Below are 24,996 nucleotides of genomic sequence, written 5' to 3' on the forward strand. Positions count from 1 at the left end.
CGCAATAGAATTTACAATATGTAGAGCCTGACTATGTACAAGATCTTTTAAAGAGTTTCCCTCAAAGTTGTCACTCAGCAAATTACAATTTAGATCACCCGCTATAATAATGTTTTCATAAAGTTGAGAAAACCTATCAAAATCTTCGAGGAAGGCATGAAAGAGGCGTCCTTTCGGTCTTCTATACATCGAGATAAATAATAGCGGCGTTGTAGTGTCAGTACGGATATCAATAATCAAATATTCGGGCGCGTTTGAAAAAAGTGATGGAGAGCATGCTAGAATCTTTGGCTTCAAAGTATTGTGGATATAACATGCAACGCCTGCACCTTGCTTTCCTTCTCTATCGTTACAGAATAAGGTGTAATTATTTAAAGTTATTAGATCATTAGAAATATGTGAGTGTAACCAAGTTTCTGAGATTGAAATGATGTGAGAAAAATTGGAATTTAGATGGGTTTTTAAGAGATCGATATGTGATAATAATGAGTTAGCATTAATTTGAGTAATTGTAATGGAATTGATATTATGAACCGTGTTTGCTGACAACAGTGATTTCTTGTTTGAAGTTGAAGTTGGTGTTGAACGAGTGTGTGGGGTCAGTCAGATGATCTTGACGAAATCAGATTCAGATTGAATGTGCAAGATGTCTGAGGCATCTGTTTTTCGTGCGAAAACTCCACGAGTTGTGGCCCAACAGTATTTCCAGCCACATTCTTTAGCAATACTTCGAGTTAGGTTAAGAAGCTTGTGGAGCTGCGGTGGTAGAAATTCCGTGATAATGATGTTTCCATCCACATTCATTCCAAAAGTTTCCCGAACCGAAATGATTCGTTTGGAACGTTTCTTCGCCATGACTTGATCACGGGCAGCAGGATATTTAAATTGGACCAAAAGTGTGATGGATTTGCGAAGCCGGGTATTTTGTTGATCACCAATAGTATTAGGTGTTTTCTTGGAGAAATCACGAATATCAAAGATGTCAGCAGCTATTTGAGGAATTCCCAGTGCAGAGAGAACTTTTCCAACTAAGCTATGCGGCGATTCCTCAGGTGACGCAGGTAAGTTTCGGATCAGAACTGCCGGTGTGTGTATTTCGGAGACAAGGTTTGAAACCGTTTGTGTGATGGTGTTGATATCGGCTCTTAAAGCAGTGTTTTCGTTGGAAAGTGTAGTCGTTCTGTCATCGAGGGTGGTGAGGCTGGTTTGAAAAGTTGACATCTCTCGTGACATAGATGTCTGAGAGGAAGCCAATCCGGCGACTTCAGAGCGAAGTTCAGACAAATCATTCAATACTCCATCTAATGATAGTGATATCGTTTCAAATCTATTAGACATAGAATCTTGAAAGGCTGATAGATTAGTGTTGATAATTTGAGTATTGATCTGCATTTGATGCATAATTTCATTAAGAGTTATTGTCCCAGGAATATGTTCCGATGGTACATCGTTATTTTGCGTTGAGGAACTGGCCATTGGTTCGGCTGTGATATTGGCGGCAGATTTGAGCATACAAGGACCACATAAAAAATCGTTGAAGGATGCAGAGTTATTGAGGTCGAGCTCAAATTTTGTAGACGCACAATTAATATGGAAAGATTCCTTGCATATTCCAGTACAGATAATGACGTCGTTCTTGGCCAGTCTATTGCAAATAGAGCAGCGTTTAGTCATGATGAAAAAATATTGACGACTCGCATTGATAGTTGGTGTAATATGAGATGGTAAGTTATCGTAGAGACGATCGATCAGTCGGTAAATTTGAGCTGGAGTAGCAGTGACTGGTTGATTGGTTATCAACCAATGGTAAAACAGATGAGTAGATCGATGTTACACAGCAGTTAACTTCAGATAGATGATAAGAAGTGACCATAGCACAATTACGTAATTAACGTGATTCAGTTTAGCGCTCAAAATGATACTGGACACGAGGCTCACTGAGAGTGTGCGTGTGTGTGTGTGTGTGTGCGTGTGTGTGTGTGTGTGTGTGTGTGTGTGTGTGTGTGTGTGTGTGTGTGTGTGTGTGTGTGTGTGTGTGTGTGTGTGTGTGTGTGTGTGTGTGTGTGTGTGTGTGTGTGTGTGTGTGTGTGTGTGTGTGTGTGTGTGTGTGTGTGTGTGTGTGTGTGTGTGTGTGTGTGTGTGTGTGTGTGTGTGTGTGTGTGTGTGTGTGTGTGTGTGTGTGTGTGTGTGTGTGTGTGTGTGTGTGTGTGTGAAAATGCCCAATTGTCAGAGAAATTACGATTTCCTCGCATAATACTGCTCTTTCATAATCAAAAATCAATACAGATCAGTTCCGGAGCACTGTATGAGTCAATGAAGCACGACGAAACAGTGAAAAATGTTTGACAAGCAGTTGGCGAAAACTGACAGGCGTCACACAAGCACAACAGTAGTCGCTGTAAGTCACAAAGTTCACACAACGGTGTGAACCGGGCGAAACTTTGGAAATAGCGGTGACGGTGAGATAAATGGCAACTGCGATGTGATTAGGGCACTGGAACACAAATTTATACCACCATGAACACAGAAAAATTTAAAAGACTCAATGATATCACAATTCTGAGGAATACTTATGAGATTACCACTTGTAAATTCGAATAAATACGGAGCGAAATAATGTTCGACTTCCCTCTATCAGAGAGAGAGAGAGAGAGAGAGAGAGAGAGAGAGAGAGAGAGAGAGAGAGATGATATGATAAAGTTTATTATGCCGCGGAACACAATCCAATGGGCAAAAAGCACAAAAACAACAGGAAATTGAACATAAATTGCCAGAAAAGGCTACAAGCGATGAGAAAACAGAATAATAACGCGTAAAGTATACAAGTGAAGTGTGGTAGAAGCGATACAATCCAGATTATGATATAACTAAAACTAGAACTAATACTAAAAACTATAAACTACAAACTAAGATAGAGAAATATGTAATGAAGGAAAAGTGAAGCGATACACAAAGAAAATCAGATAGAGAAAAAGTGTAAGCTAAAAAGCACAGCGGCAGAGAACGAGATCAGGCCAAAAAGAAAGGGGAAAAGTGAACAGTAAATAGTGTCTGAAGAAGAGCAGAGGAGTATTGAACAAAAATAAGTGAACAAAATTAGTGCAAGCCATCCAATTCAAAAAGGTAGGAGTAGAGCAAAGATTTAAAAGAGGAGAAGGAGCTCTCAGAAGAAATGTGGGAGGGAAGAGAATGCCAGAAGTAAATTGAGGCAAGAGTGAAGGAGTTGCGATAGGTAGAGGTTCGATGATGAGGGACAAGAAAGGTATCTGGGAGACGATTACGGGGGGGACGAGACGAAGGAAGCGCACGAGGGAATAGCTCACGAATATACGAGAGAGAGAGAGAGAGAGAGAGAGAGAGAGAATGAATGAATGAATGAATGGTTAATTTATTAAGCCACGGATGAAATATCCATTGGGCAAAGTTCAGAAAACAGTAGTGCCTATTGAGGCTACATAGAAATAATGATACAATGATCATACATAAAATTTTCAACAGAGAAAAACCAAAAGAGATGAAACATAATGATAAAAATAAAATAATAATAGTGATATACCAAAATTAGAAAAACAAACAATACGACAAATAATAACAATGTAAATAGCATAAATACAAGCGCAAGTTAAAAACAATAGTAACAAGCAGAAAAATTCTTCCTATAGCGTTTCTGTTATATGAAAAAGGCTCAGAAAAATGTAAATCGCATATTGTACAAGATTTGAAGAGGTGCTTAGAAAATACATGATTAACACAATACAGATTTACATGTGCAGATTAAAGTATACGCATTAATGCGATAAGGAGTAGTTATGAGATAGCGCAGGGCGAGAAATTAAAGACTTTCCAGTTATGCAAATAATATTTAAAACTATATATTTATATAAATAAAAGCTCAAGAAGAAAGATTCAACTCACGGTCAAACAGATAGGCGTATAAAAGCGGTTTAAAGGTAGTTAAAGAGGAAGACGACATAATATTCAAAGGAAGCGAGTGCCAAAAATAAATCGATGCTAATGGAAAAGAGTTTCGGAAGGTCGACGTGCGATGTTGTGGAATTAGAAACGTTTCAGGGATATGATTACGCATAGGACGAGCAGATGGAGTTGTGCGAATAAATAGGTCCAGGATGTACGAAGGTGCATTATTTTTGAGGATATTGAAAACAGTGATGCCCAAGAAATATAATCTCCTAGATTCAACCGACAGCCAGCCTAAGCGTCTCCGATAAGGTGTGATATGCTGATCACGCCGCAGATTGAAAATAAATCTGATTGCCGAGTTCATAAGCCTCTGGAGTTTTTTGTTCTGCTCATCGGTCAAATCACTATAAACAAGACAACAATAATCGAGAATAGGAAAGATTAAGGATTTGACTGCCGTGATCTTTACGGAGGGCGGCAAGGCCTTTCCACGGTAACTCAGTTTGTACAATGAGAAATGCACCTTCCGAGAGATTAGCGCTATGTGATTGTGCCAAGATAAATTGGACGTCATAACAACACCCAGATTCTTGGCCTCTTTAACATATTCAAGGTTAACACCCTTTACAGATATTGCAGGAAGATCGTGAAAGTCAATTTTATTTATATATGCAGAGCTCCCCTGAATCAGAATTTTACTTTTGCTAAGATTGAGATCAAGACCGTTCGACTCTGCATAACTTGCAATAATATCAACATCATGTGCAACACGTTCGAGACCAGAAATTAAATCAGATGGCAGACAAGATAGATAAATCTGGGTGTCGTCAGCGTATACCATGTGCTGACAATAACGCAAATCTCTGGCTATGTCATTAATAAACAAGGTGAACAAAAGGGGTCCTAATACAGACCCTTGAGGCACTCCAGTTGACGTGCGAATAAAGTCAGAGCAGTTCCTATCATTGTCAATGACAGCCTGAGAACGCTCTGTGAGATAAGAGAGGACCCAGGTAAGTGCATCAACCGAAAAACCAAGGTTTCGTAGCTTCATTAGCAAGTTTAAGTGAGGTACCGTATCGAAGGCCTTGCTGAAATCGAAGAGAACTAAAACTGTTAATTTTCTCTCATCGACAGCCCTTCGCACATCAGAACAGATGCGCAAAAGAGCAGTCTGAGTAGAAAAACTCTTTCTATAGCCAGACTGACGGCAGTCCAATATATCGAGTGATTGCAGATGATTCATGATTTGATTTAAAGCAATCTTCTCAAGAAATTTCGACATCTCGCACAAATTGGCAATGGGACGGCAGTCAGACTCGGTTTGAGGAGGTGTTGCTTTCAAAAGAGGTCGAATATAGGCTCACTTCCAAGCATTTGGGAAATGTTTGGAAGCAAAAGATAGATTAAAAAGAGCCGTCAGATAGGGAGCAAGTTTTGGAAGAGCATTACGGAGTGCAAAAAGCGAAATTCCATCAGGTCCTTCAGTAAACGCTGAGGGCGAAGAACTAATCATAGAAACAATTTCCGAAGAAGCGACCGGAGAAAAATTAAATTCAGGAAAGGGTGACTGCAGTACCGCCACTTGCTCGATGAAGTCGATCCATCGACAAGGTGGACGTTTGTTTGAAATGGCAGCAAAGAAAGTATTCAGTTGATCAGGAGAAAAATAGGTGAAAGGTGATGAGGGCACAGATCTGACGAGACCGAGAGAAGAAAGCTCTCTCCAGAGAGCGTTGGGATTGGATGCTAACGTCAATCGATGTTGATAATATTCATTTTTAGCAGTCTTTAAATCAGCCGAGAGCTCATCCCTGAATTGTTTATAGATAGCACGCGCGAGAATCGATCCTGATCTCTTCGCTCGCTTATACAAGACGCTTCTCTGCTTAATTCGAGCCTTGAGTTGTTCAGTAACCCAAGGTGACAGATTTCTTCGCACACTAAAAGTTCGAAATGGAGCATGAAGATCGAGGGTCTCAGTTAAGACGCATCGAATAGTATCAGTAAGGTGATCAGTTTCTATTGAAGAAATAATATTGTCAGGAATATTGATAGTCTCTTCATTCAAACGCGTACTAAAAGTATCCAGGAAAGAGGCTTGATCAAAAAATTTTGTTTGTCTACGTGTAATAGTGCGATGTCGAATCAAAGGGGCTGGAAAAGCATAACTAAGAGTTAGTAGATCGTGTCCCGCTATAAACGGAGTGTCAGATTTAGAGAAACTTACAAGCTTATTCAGATTATCAATAATAAAAACATCTAGTAACGAGTCAGATGTAGTAGTGTGAAAAGTCGGTGCCGATTCAACTATACTAAGTGACGAAGAGTTCACGAATTCTTTTAGATAGGTTGCCTCAAAGCTCGAACCAAGCAGATTACAATTTAGGTCACCACACAGTATAATATTTTCATACGAAAAAGAAAAACGAGAGAAAAAATCCGCGAAAACATTAAATAAGTGTCCTTTGGGACGTCTGTACATATATGTAAAAAATAACGATTCACCAGTGGTAGTACGCAGATCAAGTATAAGAAATTCTGGCGAATTCACGTCAACACCCTCAGACTTTGCCAAAACTTTATATTTAAGAGAGTTATGTACATAACAAGCGACTCCGCCCCCTCGCCTTACATGTCTATCATGCCTGACTAAAGAGTAGTTTTCAAGTTTTACTAGGTCATCTGATATCAAAGGATGTAGCCATGACTCACATACACCTATAACATGAAAGGTGGAGTCAGTAAAATAAGTCCTGATATCGTCAATGTGACCAAGAAGAGAATTAGCGTTAAAGCAAGCAACGTTAATGGTTCTAGATGATAAGCAGTTATTCGATATAGAAGCAGATTTAACTTTGTCATTAGTAGAAAATGTTTCTAACGCTTGTCAATTCAATTTAGAGAGGTCAGAGTCATTGAAAAGCTTAATGACAGGCGAACCACTTGATTTGCGAACGTTAACGCAGTCAGAAGATGGCACACAGCCTCAAAACCAAGTTCCTTACGCTTATTCTGTACAAGACGTAATAATTTATAAATGTTGGACGGAAGGCACTCATTAACGAAGATTCTACCTTTAAAATTCGATCCGAAAATGTCTTCAGTCATAAGATCACGATGTTCACGCTTTTTTGACAAAATATGATTTCGTATGAGCTGAGATTTGAAAGTTACTATAAACGAAATACGCGTAACAGGTGCTTTTTCCCGAGAAGAGGTACGGTCACCCACATTACTGGGTAGTTTTTTTACCAGTTTTCGAATGTCAAAGACGTCACTCATGAGTTCAGGAACGTTGAGAGCATCGAAGACCTTGCGAACTGTGTCACGTGGAGACTCAGAAAATGATGACGGAATACCCGAAACAATAATTTCGGACATAAATTTATTGCTAGGATTATTAGAGATATTAAAGCCATCAGATAGGCGTTGACTGAGTAATCGATTTTCCTCTCTTAGAGATGCGGAATCAAACTTGACAGCTGCAAGTTCCGATTCAAGTACATTGACTTTTTCAACAAGACAATTGTGAGAGGAAGCAAGGTTGTTTACGTCAGTTCTGAGCTCTTTCCGCTGTCCCCCTCCGATTTTAATGAAACTTGAATATGTTATTCTACATCAAAATCTAAGAGACACGTATTTTTTTTTATCGGCGGAAAAATGTTTCTAGGGGGTGAAATCATCGCTTGAAGTTGAGACCTTCGAGGTCACCCTTTTCAGGTTTCACCCATTTCCACTTGAGATAATCGAATGCACCCAAATGGATAATTACCTTAATGATAAACGATGAAAAATGCAACTGGTTTCACATCGGGGGGTTGCATAAGAAAAAAGTTATAGGGGTTGAAATTCACAAAATCGTTATAACAAAAAAACTATTGCACCTATCTCGATGAATTCAATTGCATTTTGAAGGGGGTAAAAAAATAGTAGATACGGGTTTTTGCGTTTTCCTCGCAAATCAAGTTAAGGGGGTGAACTACCCCTATGTATGTTTACGTTTAATCTCAATCAAACGGCAGTAATTCTTTTTTTTCTTGTTTCCTCTCCTCGTAATACGTTTTTTCTTCAAATTTACAACAACAATGTTGCGGATATAACATTCAATGAACGATTTTATCTAAATGCCAACTTATTTATAGGTGAATCTTCAGATGGAAAAGTATTTATATCTGACTTATCGATAATTCTGACCGATTTATATTTGGCAATGAGATAATAACATAGGCATACGATAAGCGCTTACACATATACTCATATTCGTTCCGGTTGATAAGACCAAGTTTTGGGATGACGTATAGAAAAACTACATAGTCGAGTAAAAAAAAGTGTACAATATGCTTATATCTTTTATTAATAATATGTCAACAGTCTAACAAAATAATCACCATAGCGATAAATAGAAGCGAACATATAATGGTGTGCTCTATTAACCGTTGTAAGTACTGCAGTAATGATAATCATCGAAAAAGTGTTTAAAACATAGCGACTTTTTGCACCAGGAACAGCGAACAATAGCAACATTTTCGCATCCTGGAACTTCACAATGTGAGTTGCAGGAATCTCCAAATGCAAAATCTACAGGATTCTCAAAATTCGCAGGTTTTTCTTCTATGTAACCACTTTTGTACCAAGAATATTTGAAAAGATCGATATAACGTGGTGACGACAGTTGGTTATGAACGAGTGATTGCAGCTTTATGATATTGTTTCTCAAATGCAAATTAATATCATAATTCATCAAAAGACAATTATCAGAAAAATGTCTAACAAAATTTTTCCATATTCGGAATCCAAAAACATCGAGGGGTTGGATTTTTTCGGTAGTTCCTTTAGGTATAATCATTACTTTCACATCTCTATTTGAAGGTTTCACATCAAGTACAGCTTGGGGACAGTGTCCAGTCCAAGAATCAATCAGTAATAATGATTTTGGGCCAACTTTCGGGAAAAATACATGCTCCAACCAAATTTTAAAATGATCTGAAAATAGAAAAACGTATTATTTTTTCAATCGAAAAAATGTTTACACAAAAACAGTGGATGTAATTTATACCTGAAGTAAGCTTCCCAGACTTGGATACTTCTATGTACACATTATCGGGTCTGAAAAGCGTTTTCTCCACTAATGGACCAATCTTGCCAGTTGGTTCTTTTAAAACTAAAAATAGAGGAGATAGCAGCTTGCCGTCAGCTGATATAGTCGGCTGAATAGTGTAACTGTGAGTCGTAGAAGAGACTGATTGTACAAGACATTGTACTTGCTTTTCTCCTTCGATCGCTAGAGTTCTTCCTGAATGCATTTCTAGTTGGAAGCCACTCTGATCTGCGTTAAATGTATTTGACAATTCGTACGTTCTAATATTTTGCTTTACGTCATAGACAAATTTTTGACTTTGTTGTTCCAAGACTTTTCCATCTTCAATTGTTTTGGATGTAATGAATTTATTAATTTTTCTCGATACGATACGATGAGCTGCTTTGAATGAGTTTATCCACGTACGAGATGCTTTGAAACGAAAATCAGTATGCCCTACTTCTTTTTGAGCATGCAAGGCCCATTTTTTTAAATCGGAATCGTGCACTATTAAACCAGCATCCACAGCAGCTTTGAAATTTTCCAAAGTGTATCCACAAATTCGTGCTAATTTTTCTTTGTATGTCCCCTCCTTGTTCAAATTGTAGGCCCACCGCCGCAACTGTCGTATAGATTGCACTTTCTTGAACTTTTGTTTAACACTTCCCAAACCTAAATTTCCTGTCTTCCCGCTGCGCCAATACTCAACGGCCCTTAATTTGTACTCGTAAGATAAGTCTTCGTCATCACGAGTGCATGTATCAGGCGGAAGTTCTGGTTCATGCAGGGCGTCTGCCCATTCTTGATCTTCAACAATTTCCATTTCCCGATCCTTAAATGGTTCTTCAAAATGCAAAGAATTTTCTTCTACCGTGTCGAAACCACTGTATTCGTTCATTGCAGTCAACAAAATATTTTCAATGTTTTCTTTCAACTGTATTTCATCGTTATTCACTGGCGAATCCGGTAAACGCATAACTTCAAAAGTTGCGAGAAGCATTCTAATAACGTTCAAAGGATTTATCTTCATTTTGATTAATACTTGCAACTTTGTTTTAAATAGTCTCGAATTGTAAGGCACTTCTTTTGTGTAAAATAAAAATAACCGACTGTGGTGAATACATTCCGCGATCGCAGTTTTATCACTGCTTCTGCGTCGTATTTCAAATCTAATTTTGGGAGCGAATCACAGACCGGACAGAGGTGACTCCGAAATAACACCGTCAAGTAGAGGGGGGAGATATGATAACTATGAAAATACGTCAGTATTTACGAAATTTTTGTGAAAAGTATAAGAAATACATATTTTTAAATTTATCTTGTGGTTTATTCATTATTAACTAATAAAAAAAATTGTTATTCGTAAAAGTTATCCAATCTATAATTTTTCGCGGAAAAAATAAATAAGTGAATTCTTTTAAACTATGGATGTAATTCGTATGAATACCGTAAAAAGTTACAAAAAATAAAGAATTCATAAAATGGTAGAATTTTCAACGGAAAAATTCGATTTTTTCCAATTTTCCTTGCTCAAGTAGATCAAATCCATTGTTTAAATAAATTTTGAATAGAATCTTTTAAGTATAACTAGAAGAGTCTCAAAATGCCTTCAAATAAAAAACAAACCATTAAGATTGGACGCATACTTTGGGTTCTATCACTTTCACCAGTTAGGAAAATGTAATTGCAGGAAAAATCCATCCATCTGTTGATATGTGGATGTTGTAAATTTGAAGAAAAAACGTATTACGAGGAGAGAAAACAAGAAAAAAAAGAATTACTGCCGTTTGATTGAGATTAAGCGTAAACATACATAGGGGTAGTTCACCCCCTTAACTTGATTTGCGAGGAAAACGCAAAAACCCGTATCTACTATTTTTTTACCCTCTTCAAAATGCAATTGAATTCATCGAGATAGGTGCAATAGTTTTTTTGTTATAACGGTTTTGTGAATTTCAACCCCTATAACTTTTTTCTTATGCAACCCCCCGATGTGAAACCAGTTGCATTTTTCATCGTTTATCATTAAGGTAATTATCCATTTGGGTGCATTCGATTATCTCAAGTGGAAATGGGTGAAACCTGAAAAGGGTGACCTCGGAGGTCTCAACTTCAAGGATGATTTCACCCCCTAGAAACGTTTTTCCGCCGATAAAAAAAAATACGTGTCTCTTAGATTTTGATGTAGAATAACATATTCAAGTTTCATTAAAATCGGAGGGGGACAGCGGAAAGACTTTCCTTGTCAGACAAATTGTTTCCAACTGTTGTAAGCGCATTCTGAATCGACTCAAGATGTGTGTTGGTTGATGTACTGTAGCCCTGAATTTGAGCGGAAGTAGAGGCATTGAGTGATTGAATCCTCTGCATGATATCATTCAAGGTAATGAGTGAATGCTGTTGTGACGGAACAGCACGATTTTCACTCATGCTTACTTCAGAAGAGTCAAGAATTACACGACGCTTCGTATGAGAAGCATGGGTCGAACACAAATCACAAAAGAACGATTCTCCGTTTATAAGACTGTTCAGCTGTAACTTGAAATCCTTAATAGCGCATGGTGCATGAAATGCGCGGTTACAGTCACCCGAGCAAATAAGAGTATCAGATTTGCCAAAAAATTTGTTACAAGAAGCACAACGATTTGTCATAGTGATGTGAGGTTTCACCAGTTCACAATATGACACAAAATATTGAAAATGGCTCGGAAATGTCAAATATTCGATGAGTCAGTATAGGAAAAAGAAAAACTGACGACACGTAGTGCGCGATGTAGCATGCGAAAATTAGCATAAGTATGTGTAGCCACGATCGACAGCGCGATGTTATAGTATGGACTCTCACTATTTCACACAAGCACTTGAACTGTCACGAAAAACACAAAGGCTTCAAATGTATGTGTAAGCTGTAAGAGTAAACACAGAGTCAATACGTCACCGAAAAGCAAGGCAGAAGTAATGCTGTTCGTCGCAAGTGGTAGGAGACGGCACGCCGAGTGGGGTAATGAAACTCGCGATGGATGGAGAGGGCGTCTGATAACTCGCTGTAGACGTTGTATGTACGATGTATGATCACTGATGTGGATGTACTATGCATTAATGCCTGGTTACGTAGATGTTGTTACGAACGCGCGCTAGTAGAAGTCGGTGACGTCAAGAAAAGGTGCGCACGCAGACCCAGGGCTCTGCCAGCCAAGATCAGCAAGATCAACAAGAAGAACGATCGATGAACAGTCTATCGTATCCTGGTGACGGTGTGAATCCGAATAACGACAGTGAGACAGTGTGAGTGATTAAGCGCGGGAAACGCATGCGCAGGAGAGAGCCGACAGAATGTTGAGACCAGAAAATTCGATGGTGATGTGAAAAATTTTCACTTGAAAATCTACAGTTTCTGCCAAGATGCACCAGCAAACCAAGTTTCAATTACGGTAGAAGGTGCAAAACAGAAAATTGAGCGTGCTTTGTATCTGTAACAAGACGCCCGAAGGCAGAAACCAGCAGAAATAGGTCCAAAAATGACAGGCGATATGAAACACGTCCAAGCGTACTTACAGAGAGAGAGAGAGAGAGAGAGAGAGAGAGAGAGAGAGAGAGAGAGAGAGAGAGAGAGAGAGAGAGAGAGAGATGATGATGATGATGATGATTTGTTTATTTGCCTTAGAACATCTGTTAGGCAGTAAGTAGAAAGAGAAGTAAAGTCCAGTTCGCTTACAATATGCCGAGCTGGACATTCGCATTACATGTAATGTATAAAAATAACTTAAAATTAAACTAAACTAATCTACAATAGAATACAGCAGAAACATCCAGTGCATTGAGAAGTGCATTATTAATAATCGCAAGCATAGGATCAACATCAACCAAGTTTTGAGAAGTGTCAGAGTTAGAAGGGAAGGTATTCTGGATAGTGGTTTCCACTGACGATTGAAATTCTGTTAAATCAAAATTTACAAATTTGCGACTACATATTACTCGTTCAGATTGTAGTTTGGAATCGAAAGCATAATCTATCTCAATAAGATCATGACCGGCAATAAACGGGGATTCCGATTTCTTATATCTAATGAGTTTATCATAATTATCTAAGATAAAAACGTCTAGCCATGAATCGGAAGTGGCAGTATGATGCGTTGGCTTAGATTCAACAATGTGTAGAGACAGTGATTTAGCTAATTGCTTGAGAAACCCGGCTTCAAAATTATTGCTTAAAAGATTGCAGTTGAGATCACCAGTGATAATTATGTTGTTATACGCAAATAAGTGGCGAGCAAAAGCATCAATAAAAGATGAAAAGAGCAGACCTTTTGGCCGTCTATAGATGACTGCAAATAGAATGGTTTGCTGTTCACAGGCCAATCGAAGAATTAAAAATTCGGGGGCAATAATAAGTTCATTGTCAGACAATTCTGGTACAGTCGCCTTCAAGGACTCATGGATATAGACAGCAACGCCTCCACCCCTAGCACAAAGTCTATCATGACGTATAAGAATGAAATTTGGTAAGGAAACAGAATAGTCGGAATATTCGAATGTAACCAGGTTTCCGAAATAGCAATGATATGATAAAAATGGCACGACAAGTGTGCCACAAGCAGCTCAAAGTGGCCGAGTAAGGAATTTGCATTCAAGTGTGCAATTTATAAGAAAGTATTTATATTTACATTTGGCTGCGAAACATAAGAGTGTAACCTACTGTCAGAGCGAGGATTTCGCGTAATTGGCGAAGAATAAAGTCACAGAATCTCATCAAGGTCTTTCAGTGAGTTTATCTTACGACTAGTATCCCCATCCGTTCTACGTGCATAAACAGTATCATTGCGCAGCCAAATATAATTGATGCCTAACTCCTTAGCTTTAGCGCGTGCATCTGAGTAAAGCTTGTGAGTGATCGGAGAAAGCATTTCATTAATGTTAATCAAGAGACTCGGTAGAGTCTCGGGACAAGTACATTGACAGCCCTGTCGTCTGCTGGCCCGAGGCTCTCGCCGAGACTATACTTTCTCTGAATAAAACGATTCGCGGTGGTGGGGGTAAAATTGGCATGTGATTTTCTTTAATTGCGAAGCCTATGAGTTATGTACGACTTTGAAAATTGAACTTTCAGCTAATTAAGAAATTCTCTTTCGATTGCGTCCAAAATCAATACGATCGGTGGTGTAATTGCTGAGAAAAAACTTTGCACGGGCTCAAGATTATGCAAAAGTTACTAACACATCTATGGATTTACTGTGTCTGTACAGAACACCATCAAAGGCCTCTTGATGCCAGCTATAACCCATTTCTATGGAAGCTCGGGTCCCGGGATCCCGGCTACAGAAATAATGAGTTGTGATTGGTCAGGACACTTGCTGTACCGTTCCAGCGGAATACAGTTTATGAATATATATACAAGACCATCAGTCAGCCGTCAGTTATTGATGTTATAACAAACGGATTTTCGACATTACGAAGTGCGGGGTGACAAAAAAATATTTTTCATCTAATAAAGTGTTAAATATGTATTTATTTTATTAAAAATAGTGGTATGTGGTGTCATACAGTATTACGAAAACCAGACATATAGTGACTTTGACGTGATATATAGTACATCGCCATCTGTCAGTTTTTGATGGCATGAGCAAATTAATAGCAACAGCGATCTGAATGATAAAATTTCGGAGAAATAGTGCGAGCTGTATGAATTCGATTCAAAATTCTTATATGACTATAAAAAAAAAATGTTATGTAAGTTTTGTGAAAACCATGTGGGTTAGTTTACGCTCATCGCAATCGGTTCGCGAGTGTTTGTTATATCGAACATATATTAGTATTGGGAAATTTCTCCTTGTACAAATTCTTTGATTTTACGTTTATTTATGACATAATTTTGTTGCAATCCTGGTTCTGGTTCTTCAAAAATTTTCAACGGGAGTTATGTGAGAAAAATAAACTTTCGCTCATTATATAACCTCTCCAACGTTCTTTCCAAACAGAAATTTCATGTTGTGTAATTACATTATAGAAAAAATATGCGTGATTGTATGTAAATGAAAGCAAATAAATGTTGAAAAACTTCGGTCAAGTAGAAGTGTCTAATTCAATGTATTGTTGTCATATTTTCTTTCATTTCGTTTGGCCGTGTTCACCAGGCCCTTTTTCCCACCTCCTTAGCTTACAGTGTATCCATACCAATTTCTATTCATTTTCTAGACAATTCGAGTGACATTCGTATTTCTATTTCCTCATATTGATGTCAATAAATTGGAAAATTCATAACAAAAAGTTTTCATGATTGCTTGTTTACAAACACGAGTTTTAAAAAATCTTTGGGCCATGTAAATACATAGATATTCACTTGAATTGTTGCATGATGAATTTGGAAATTCATTTCAATAAGTCATTGGTTACTTATTTTTCGTGATATCAAAATTTGTATCTTCCAAATGCAATGAACACATCTTAAGTTTGACAACATGATGAAGCGACACGTATATTGAGTATTTCCAGACCATGTTTACGATTGACATTATGGATTAAAAAATTCATGTGTGTGAGTCTACGCCTGATCATTTCTGGATGTGATCAAATATTTTGTCTGTGTATAACCATGGAGACATACTAAATTACACTATTTGATTTACTTCAACATGCAGCGTATCTGTCTGTCACTTTTTACACTATTTGATTTACTTCAACATGCAGCGTATCTGTCACTTTATTTATTGAATATGCCATAATAAGTTTCAAAAATGTGGTTCGGGTAATTTTAAAGTTTTTTGCCCCATAGCACCAAAGTTTGTATTACTGGTACGCAGCGAATACCTATGAACTTTGATATTCCTGCGAAGCGGTAGGTGTGCCAATCTTTTCACTTTTTGGTTCCAACTGTAATATATGAATGAGATACATGAAACAATTATGCGTTCTGTTCACTTTCAAGTGCGCTGTCTTTTTTCCTTTTAGATTTGGCATAATAAATTTTATGAATCGGTGGTAATTTTTTCTGTCTGTACCAAAATTTAGATGAATAAATCGCAGCAAATACTTGCAAATTTGGAAAATTCTGTGTATTGACATGCATGCCAGGTATTAGTACTTCCTTTTTTTGATTATGGAATATGGATATCTACAAATAATAAAAATTATACATGAATTATAGGATTTGGAAATGGATTATAAATAATAATCAATAATAAAAAATAATGATGAATGATACAAAAAGTCAGCGATGGCCTGTTTATGAATGGCATAAGAAGTTATGTTTTCAAAATGCAATGCTCATATTAAAAAGTAAGCAATTCTGTTGGTCTTGACGCACTTCATACTTTTTCTTTTGTCCGGTTGAACCTTGGTGGCTACATGCAGAGTTTGAAAATTTTGTGCATCGACGTAGGTGCGTCAACTTTCTATCTCTGGGAATGATAATACGAATGGAAAAGATTGCTTCAAAAAGTCCTTGGAAGCACGTTTTTTAATGAAATAAAAATAACTAGCATTAGAATTCATTAAACATATGTGAAAATTGCGAATTCTGGTGGACTTGGTGAACATTATATATATTTTTTTCTTTCTCCTTCTGTCAAATTTGAAGGAAAATCAATCCAAAAATTCGTTTCATTGAAAAATCTTCATGTTTTCTTTATTCACAATGATTTCATCAAAACAGATGAAAACAAAATTTATAAATGAAGGGGGAAAATTCCACAATGATACAAAATATTGAAAAACCTTACGGAATATGATTTTAATCCCACAAAATTATAGACACGTTCGAAATGGTTGAAAAATTGAGGATATCACTTCAAACATTCGAAGAATATCAAACTGTTATAAATTGTACAAAACTTAAAGAAAATCATTGGAGAAAGGAGAATTATTTTTAAATATCACAATAGAAACATTGGAGAACTTGAGAAAATCTTATTTAAGAATATTTTTTGTGGTTTAGAACTACCACAGAAAAAAGATTTGATATCAAGCCGTAAAAATCCTTTCTCGGAGAAAAAAAAATTTGGACAATTACATTGATGATCGCTCGTTTTCGCATTATACCACAAAAAATGTAAACAAAACTTCTTAAATCACACAACAAAAATGATTTCGAACCGTAAGAAAATATCAAATATATTACAATCCTACAGCATTAGTGTATAATGTTCTTCACTAGTATACTGATTGTGCGGTATCAGTCTTTTTTCAACGAATCAGATGTTACAAGCCAAAATCATATCTCGGCCTCCACCCCGCTTTCCACCGTGCTCTTGGGTTCCTAATTGACAAAACATATTAGAGTACAAGGAAAAAAATCGCTGAAGTCCAACAACAGACCTGTGACGAAATATTTCCAGTACAATTTTGACGAAAAATAGGTCTTTTTTCGTGAAAACCAACGTTATAAGCCGAAAATTATATCTCGGCCTCCAACCCGCTTTCCACCATGCTCTTTGGTTCTTAATTGACAAAACATATTAGAATACAAGGAAAAAAATCGCCAAAGTAGCACAATTTTGACGAAAAATAGGTCGTTTTTCGTGGAAACCAACGTTATAAGCAGTAAATCGTAAATAATTCATAGCAATTTAAATTAAAATTATATATTCATTAAAACATAAATAAGGAACTTTCGAGAAAAAAGACGTGATATCAAACCATAAACTTCCCCTAGGGAAAAAAAGGTTGGGACAAGTACATTGATGGTATCGTGTTTGCTGATAATTCCATCCATAAAAAAAAACTTGGAAATCGATGCCTCATTCTTCTTATTTGATTCGAACAGCTAAATCAATTGAAAAAAATTCCATCTAATTTACGTGCAGCATTAAAATTTATTATATCAATTCGAGGCCAAGTATTTTCTAATGAATTGAAAAAAGTTACCACTTGAGTTACGTGCAGCACTAAAATTTATGATATCAATCAGTGGACAAGTATTTTATTAGTAACTCCAAATTTTGACATTATTAAATTGTTCTAAGAAGCTTTTAAATCCAAAAAAAATCACATGAAAGCTAGTCATTCGTTACTCTATGGTAGCAAAGACTTATAAGAAAATCGATTTTTCTCAGACTTTCAGGATCCTTGGTATTATTCACAAAATTCAACGTCGATTGGATCGATACAAATTATGTTTAAATAAGTGTTAAAAGTACTTGTCCGGCCCATCACTATTCATTCAATAAAAAATCAATCATAAAAAAACGAAATTGTATGGCAGAATCTGGTTAAAAATTTGTTGAAATGCGATTCATTATTAGTTTAATGCTTTTAATAATAGTATAGGTTAGTTCTTATTCCTTATGGAATTCGTTCGCTGGAAGAATAAGTAGGAAGTAAAAATTGACATCATTGAATATAAATTGGAGAGTTATTTTGGAAGCTTGAACATATATATTATGTACAATTTGTTTCATTTATCGATGCAGAATAAAATCCCTCGTATATTGCGGAATAATTTGTTTCCGTTTTTTATTGAATTAGTGCAACTAAGTAAAAATTACTTGAAGATAATTCTCTCAATTCCCTCTGCATGAATACTTGTGACTTGTGAACCATCAGTTCTAGACAAGCCCTGATTTTTATTTGGATAAACAAATTAAACGTAAAGTGATGGGCCGGACAAGTACTTTTAACACTTATTTAAACATAATTTGTATCGATCCAATCGACGTTGAATTTTGTGAATAATACCAAGGATCCTGAAAGTCTGAGAAAAATCGATTTTCTTATAAGTCTTTGCTACCATAGAGTAACGAATGACTAGCTTTCATGTGATTTTTTTTGGATTTAAAAGCTTCTTAGAACAATTTAATAATGTCAAAATTTGGAGTTACTAATAAAATACTTGTCCACTGATTGATATCATAAATTTTAGTGCTGCACGTAACTCAAGTGGTAACTTTTTTCAATTCATTAGAAAATACTTGGCCTCGAATTGATATAATAAATTTTAATGCTGCACGTAAATTAGATGGAATTTTTTTCAATTGATTTAGCTGTTCGAATCAAATAAGAAGAATGAGGCATCGATTTCCAAGTTTTTTTTTATGGATGGAATTATCAGCAAACACGATACCATCAATGTACTTGTCCCAACCTTTTTTTCCCTAGGTGTAAATTAGAAGTACTGGGTGAGCAGATTTCGATTACATCAGAACGGAGTACGATCTTCTTTGCACGTTTTTTCTCGAGAACAATGTTTCTCACAGAGCCAGATGTTAAGGCGACAACATATGTTGCAGTAGAGTTAGACGGAGAGCTGTCAGATTGAGCTTGTGATTTGCGAGGTAAGGCACGAACCGAAAGAATGTGTGGAATAAGGTTAGTAATACCAAGTAAATCAAAAATACGCGAAGCAATGTCATAGGGCGAGACAGCTGCATTAGAAGGAATTCCGGACATTTTGAATTCAGTGAGATGATTACTCGAAGGAAGTCTGTTGTTGCTGTCTGATTTAAGATTACGAATCTCGTTTTTGAGTAAGCGATTCTCTTGTTCAAGTCGATCTACGCGAGCAGATTGATCACTTAACAGAGCTTCTAATGCAGGGATTCTTTCAAGAATTGTACGAAAATCCTCATTTGTTGCTCGTTGGCGTTCGCTAAATAAATCAAGTTTAGCTTCCGTCGATTCGAGTTTGCTCAAAATTTGCGCAAGCATAGTGTCAGCAGGTGACGTCTGTGCATTATTAGTAGATGTGAGGGGTTGCGAAAAAGCCAGCGTGGAGTTTAAGAAATCAGCTGTTGCATTGGAAGGAGTACCTTGCATAGTAGGCTGCGTAACAGACTGTGAGATATTCACGAGCGAATTAGAACAACAAACTAAGGCGTTGCGGGACTGGAGATATCCAGAGATGCATCCAGGATGAAAGGAGCGATCACAGTCTGGACACGTGTGTGCAGTTAACGCAATATTACGCTCGCACTTAAAGCATGCGAGAGGCATCGTAGGCATACGTCGGAATCAGTTATACGTAATAGAGCTGACAGGCGCAATGTGAGTGAGATAATACGCTGGGCACAATGTGTGTATGTGTGTGTGTATGTGTGAAATATTATCGTTGACTCGGCAATTCGATGAAAAACTCACGATACACCAGATCATAACATGGACTGCTAGGTTGACGTGTAGTTGGCAGCAATATGAGTAAGTCTCGGGCAAGATCGTGGATGTACGAGGGAGATCGTCGAAGCATGCGCAGATAAGTGATCAAGAAATTCGTCTAGTAGCGTTGAGAGGCCAATGACCGATTACAGTAGTGTAAGTGCTTCGATGAGTAGCAGAGCAGGTGTAGTCCATCCGTCAGCGCGGGCCACGCATGCGCGTACTTGTAATGAAATCAGCCGGTGGAAAATATGACAATTTGGTGAATTTTTGCCCACAACAAATCCATAAAAATATTGCAGTGCACCCAAGCAATCAATGAGAGATTTTGCAGAAAGGTGAAAAGCAATAGGTAGCGTGCTTCAGATCTGTAACAAAGCGCCCGAAGGCAGTTTCTTGGCAGTAAAGAGTTTAAAAGTGACAGCTCGAAGAAAAACGTGACTAGCGTACTCACCAGTAGAGAGAGAGAGAGAGAGAGAGAGAGAGAGAGAGAGAGAGAGAGAGAGAGAGAGAGAGAGAGAGAGATTGATTGATTGATTGATTGATTAATATATTTATGCCCTAGCAAAGCTATGGGGCACAGGGTACAAAGAATAACAAATAGCATAAAACAAGAATAAAACGAAGTAAGAAAATAAGTGAAAAGTAAATAATAAAAGAAATAAAGATTCAAAAGTAACAATATTTGCGTGTAGTGCATAATAGCCTAAAATTAAAAGAATGACAAGCTCGTTAGACTAGTAACGTACCTAAACTAAACTAAGTAAATACAAGCGTAATAAAGTAAATATAAGCGAATAAGTAGAGCAAATGAGTAGAGATAAAGTACGAAGACAAATAAAGTATAATTGCGCGAAAGTCAGCGAACAGTAAACTGGAGATACCCATGAAACATCCGAACAGACAAGAGGAAGGAAAAGAAAAGTAATAAGGTTTGCATCATAAATCATAATCAAAAAGAAACTTGAAAAGTCTCGTTTTAAAAGATGAGAGAGTAACCGAGGAGGTAATAGAGAGAGGTAGGGAATGCCAAAAGTAAGCACCCGAAAAGGCAAAAGAGTTACGAAGAGTGGACGTTCTGAAATGAGGAATCATGAACGTGGGAGGTAAAATTTGTCGAGTCGGGCGTAGAGGAGGAGGAACACGAGTGAAAAGCTCACTCAAATAGATAGGCACAGTGCCGTTGACCACGTGGAACATGCTGATGCCTAAGAAGTAGCGACGACGTGACTGCAGGCTAAGCCAACCAAGATGACGTCTATAAGGGGTAATATGGGTATCGCGACGCAGGTCAAAAATAAAGCGGATAGCACAATTCAGAGCACGCTGAAGAGTAGTATTTTGCTCATCAGTTAGATCATTAAAAACTAGACAGCAATAATCAATAATGGGAAAAATTAAAGTAGTGACCAATGTAGTGCGAAGTTTGAACGATAACGCAACTTTATGATATTTTAATTTGTAGAGAACAAAATGAACACGTTTCGAAAGTGACATAATTTGTTTGTTCCAAGAAAGATTCGAGTTCATAATTACACCCAGATTCCGCACCTCATTGACAAACGGGATTGATTGGCCATCAATAATAATTGGAGTAAGCGAATTTAAGTCAATACGATTAATATACGCAGGACTACCCAATAAGATGACTTTAGATTTAGATAGATTTAGTTTCAACCCGTTCCTCAAAGCAAATTCCGCAATCGCATTTACATCAATTTTAATTTTCAAAAGAGCATCGTTCAAGTTAGAAGGTACGCAACTCAAGTAGATCTGAAGGTCGTCGGCAAAGAGCATGGCAAAGAGAGAGAGAGAGAGAGAGAGAGAGAGAGAGAGAGAGAGAGAGAGAGAGAGAGAGAGAGAGAGAGAGAGAGAGTACGAGTTGACTATTACTAGTACGCCCACACAGAACAGTATCATAAATTTTGAGTGCTGCACATAACTCAAATAATAACTGTTTTGATTCATTAGAACTTTCTCAAGTTCCTGTTGGTCCCTATATGAATAAATATTCCGATTTACTATTAAGTACTTGGCCTCGAATTGATATCATAAATTTTAATGCCGCACGTAACTTAGATTGACTTTTTTTCAATTGATTAATCTGTTAGATTGAGATAAGAAGAATGGGGCATCGATGTCCAAAATAATTTCAAACGCGATTTTTCGGTTTCTTATTTCTTGTGTTATGAATTTTACGTGTTATTTGAATTTTTTTGACACTTTAAAAAATAACTACAGATTTGTATTTTTTAAATATGGTTTTCATGATTTGTAAAATTGTTTTCGAATTCTTGTGTTGAAATTACTTACACTTGGTTTGATAATTTTTTTATGGATTTTTTTTACATTTTTCGCGATATTATCAGGAAACACGAGACCATCAATGTACTCGTCCCAACCTTTTTTCCCTAGGGGTACCCATATATATGGAAACGCTATGCTTATACACGTGAACTTTAGTGATCAATTACTCGATAACTGTGTAGAAGAAAAATCTTAAAAAATTTGTATTGTGAAATTTGGCACTAAAGAATATGTTCACCAAATTTTATAAAATTCTGAACTTTTTAAAATTTTTTATGTTTTTAGCATGGTTTAGCATTGCAACATTGTATCGCCTGTACCGAAACTCCTTAATGATGTGGATTCCACTTTCATTTAACTTCTATTTAGATTTAATGTAATTTTTTGGATTTGACTTTTCAGGTTACTGGCTATTCCATTGTCATTTTTTGTTCCACATGGCCGCAGGTATGATGGTCATCTTTCGTGTGGGTAATGATGAGCACTTACCTCCAACACCGACGAACTTTCCTCAGTGTGGAAACTTTATGCCACCTGTGTCGCAAAAAACGCTACGAAAATACAGCAACGGTCAAGAGATCCTCAAGGCCTTCCAAAATTATGCGGAGAGCTTTTCCTATGAAAAAATCTAAACAAAAAATGGGGAAAAGAAAATTTTCAATTCAAATTTAACTATAGAACTGTTAAAAAGATCTTTACTTGAATAATAAACATGATAGTGAACGGTTTTATTGTACAAATGTATTGTAACGGTAGGATACGTGCAAGAGCTCGAAATCATATCCCTGGTGCTATCTACCAGTTAACCTGTAAAAGCAAATAAACATTAGTAACAATAATAAGTATAATTACAAATCATTAAGTTCCTAAGTTAACAAACAAAAGGGAAAATTTAAACCATAAAAAAAACTTAGAAACCGATGCCTCTTTCTTCTTATTTGATTCGAACAGCTAAATTAATTGAAAAAAAATCATCTTATTTACGTGCAGCATTAAAATTTATTATATCAATTCGAGGCCAAGTATTTTCTAATGAATTGAAAAAAGTTGCCACTTGAATTACGTGCAGCCCTAAAATTTGTGATATCAATCGGTGGACAAGTATTTTATTAGTAACTTCAAAGTTGAACATTATGGAACATTATTGTTCTAAGAAGCTTTTAAATACAAAAATATCATATGCAAGCTAATCATTTCTTGCTCTATGGTGGCAGAGACTTATAAGAAAATCGATTCTTTTCAGACTTTCAGGAGCTTCTGATATTATTCACAATATTCGACGTCGATTGGATCGTTACAAATTATTTTTAAATATGAGTTAAAAGTACTTGTCCGGCCCATCACTTTCCATTAAAATTGTTTATTCAAATAAAAATCAGGGCTTTTCTGAAACTGATTTCTATTATTAAGAACATTAAACTAAAAATAAATCGCATTTCGATACATTTTTAACGGGATTCTGCCGTACAATTTCGTTTTTTTATGATTGATTTTTATTTCAATAAATAGTGATGGGCCGGACAAGTACTTTTAACTCATATTTAAACATAGTTTGTAACGATCCAATCGACGTCGAATATTGTGAATAATATCAGAGGATCCTGAAAGTCTGAGAAGAATCGATTTTCTTATAAGTCTCTGCCACCATAGAGCAAGAAATGATTAGCTTGCATATGATATTTTTGGATTTAAAAGCTTCTTAGAACAATTCCATAATGTTCAACTTTGAAGTTACCAATAAAATACTTGTCCACCGATTCATATCACAAATTTTAGTGCTGCACGTAATTCAAGTGGTAACTTTTTTCAATTCATTAGAAAATACTTGGCATCGAATTGATATAATAAATTTTAATGCTGCTTGTAAATAAGATGAATTTTTTTTCAATTGATTTAGCTGTTCGAATCAAATAAGAAGAAAGAGGCATCGGTTTCTAAGTTTTTTTTATGGATGGAATTATCAGCAAACACGACACCATCAATGTACTTGTCCCAACCTTTTTTTCCCTAGGGGAAGTTTATGGTTTGATATCACGTCTTTTTTCTCGAAAGTTCCTTAAACCAGGAAAAAAATTCTATAGAAATAATAAACGAAAAATTGTTAAGTTCAAAAAAATTCAACAAAAATAAAAAACAATCGAAAAAATTCTGTAAAGAAAAATAAAAAATTTTCAAAAAAATTCATAAATATTGAACAAATTGAAAAATGTACTATTCTGTAAATTTTTTTGAACTTAACAATTTTTCGTTTATTATTTCTATAGAATTTTTTTCCTGGTTCTGAATCTTTTTTCTATATCATCAAACAAGGGACCATTAATGGACTTGTCCCAACCTTTTTTCCCTAGGGGATGTTTATGGTTTGATATCACGCCTTTTTTCTCAAAAGTTCCTCATTTATGTTATGATGGCTATAGGATTTTAGTTTAAATTTCTATGAATTATTTGCTTAGTACATTTTAATAGATTCCATACTCATACGAACATTTTTTATGGTATAATCTTTTTTATGAAATTATCAGCAAATAAGGAACCATCAATGTACTTTTCCCAACCTTTTTTTCCCTGGGTATGATGTTCGGCTTATAAAGTTGGTTTCCACCATA

The 24,996-nt window shown here is 36.4% G+C and overlaps 1 protein-coding gene across 2 annotated transcripts in view; it reads left to right on the plus strand.

Moving 5' to 3' along the window:
• The window catches only part of LOC122407504 (laccase-2-like), a 577,870-nt gene extending 554,744 nt beyond the window's left edge, over nucleotides 1–23,126 (plus strand). For both annotated transcript variants that reach the window (XM_043413765.1, XM_043413763.1), the window contains one exon: nucleotides 22,793–23,126. In XM_043413765.1, the coding sequence (XP_043269700.1) occupies nucleotides 22,793–23,022 (230 nt within the window). In that variant the 3' untranslated portion in view covers nucleotides 23,023–23,126. The remainder of the gene's footprint in view (nucleotides 1–22,792) is intronic.
• The last annotated feature ends 1,870 nt before the right edge of the window (nucleotides 23,127–24,996 follow it).

This window comes from Venturia canescens, chromosome 3, assembly GCF_019457755.1.
Source record: "Venturia canescens isolate UGA chromosome 3, ASM1945775v1, whole genome shotgun sequence".
Lineage (NCBI taxonomy): Eukaryota > Metazoa > Arthropoda > Insecta > Hymenoptera > Ichneumonidae > Venturia > Venturia canescens.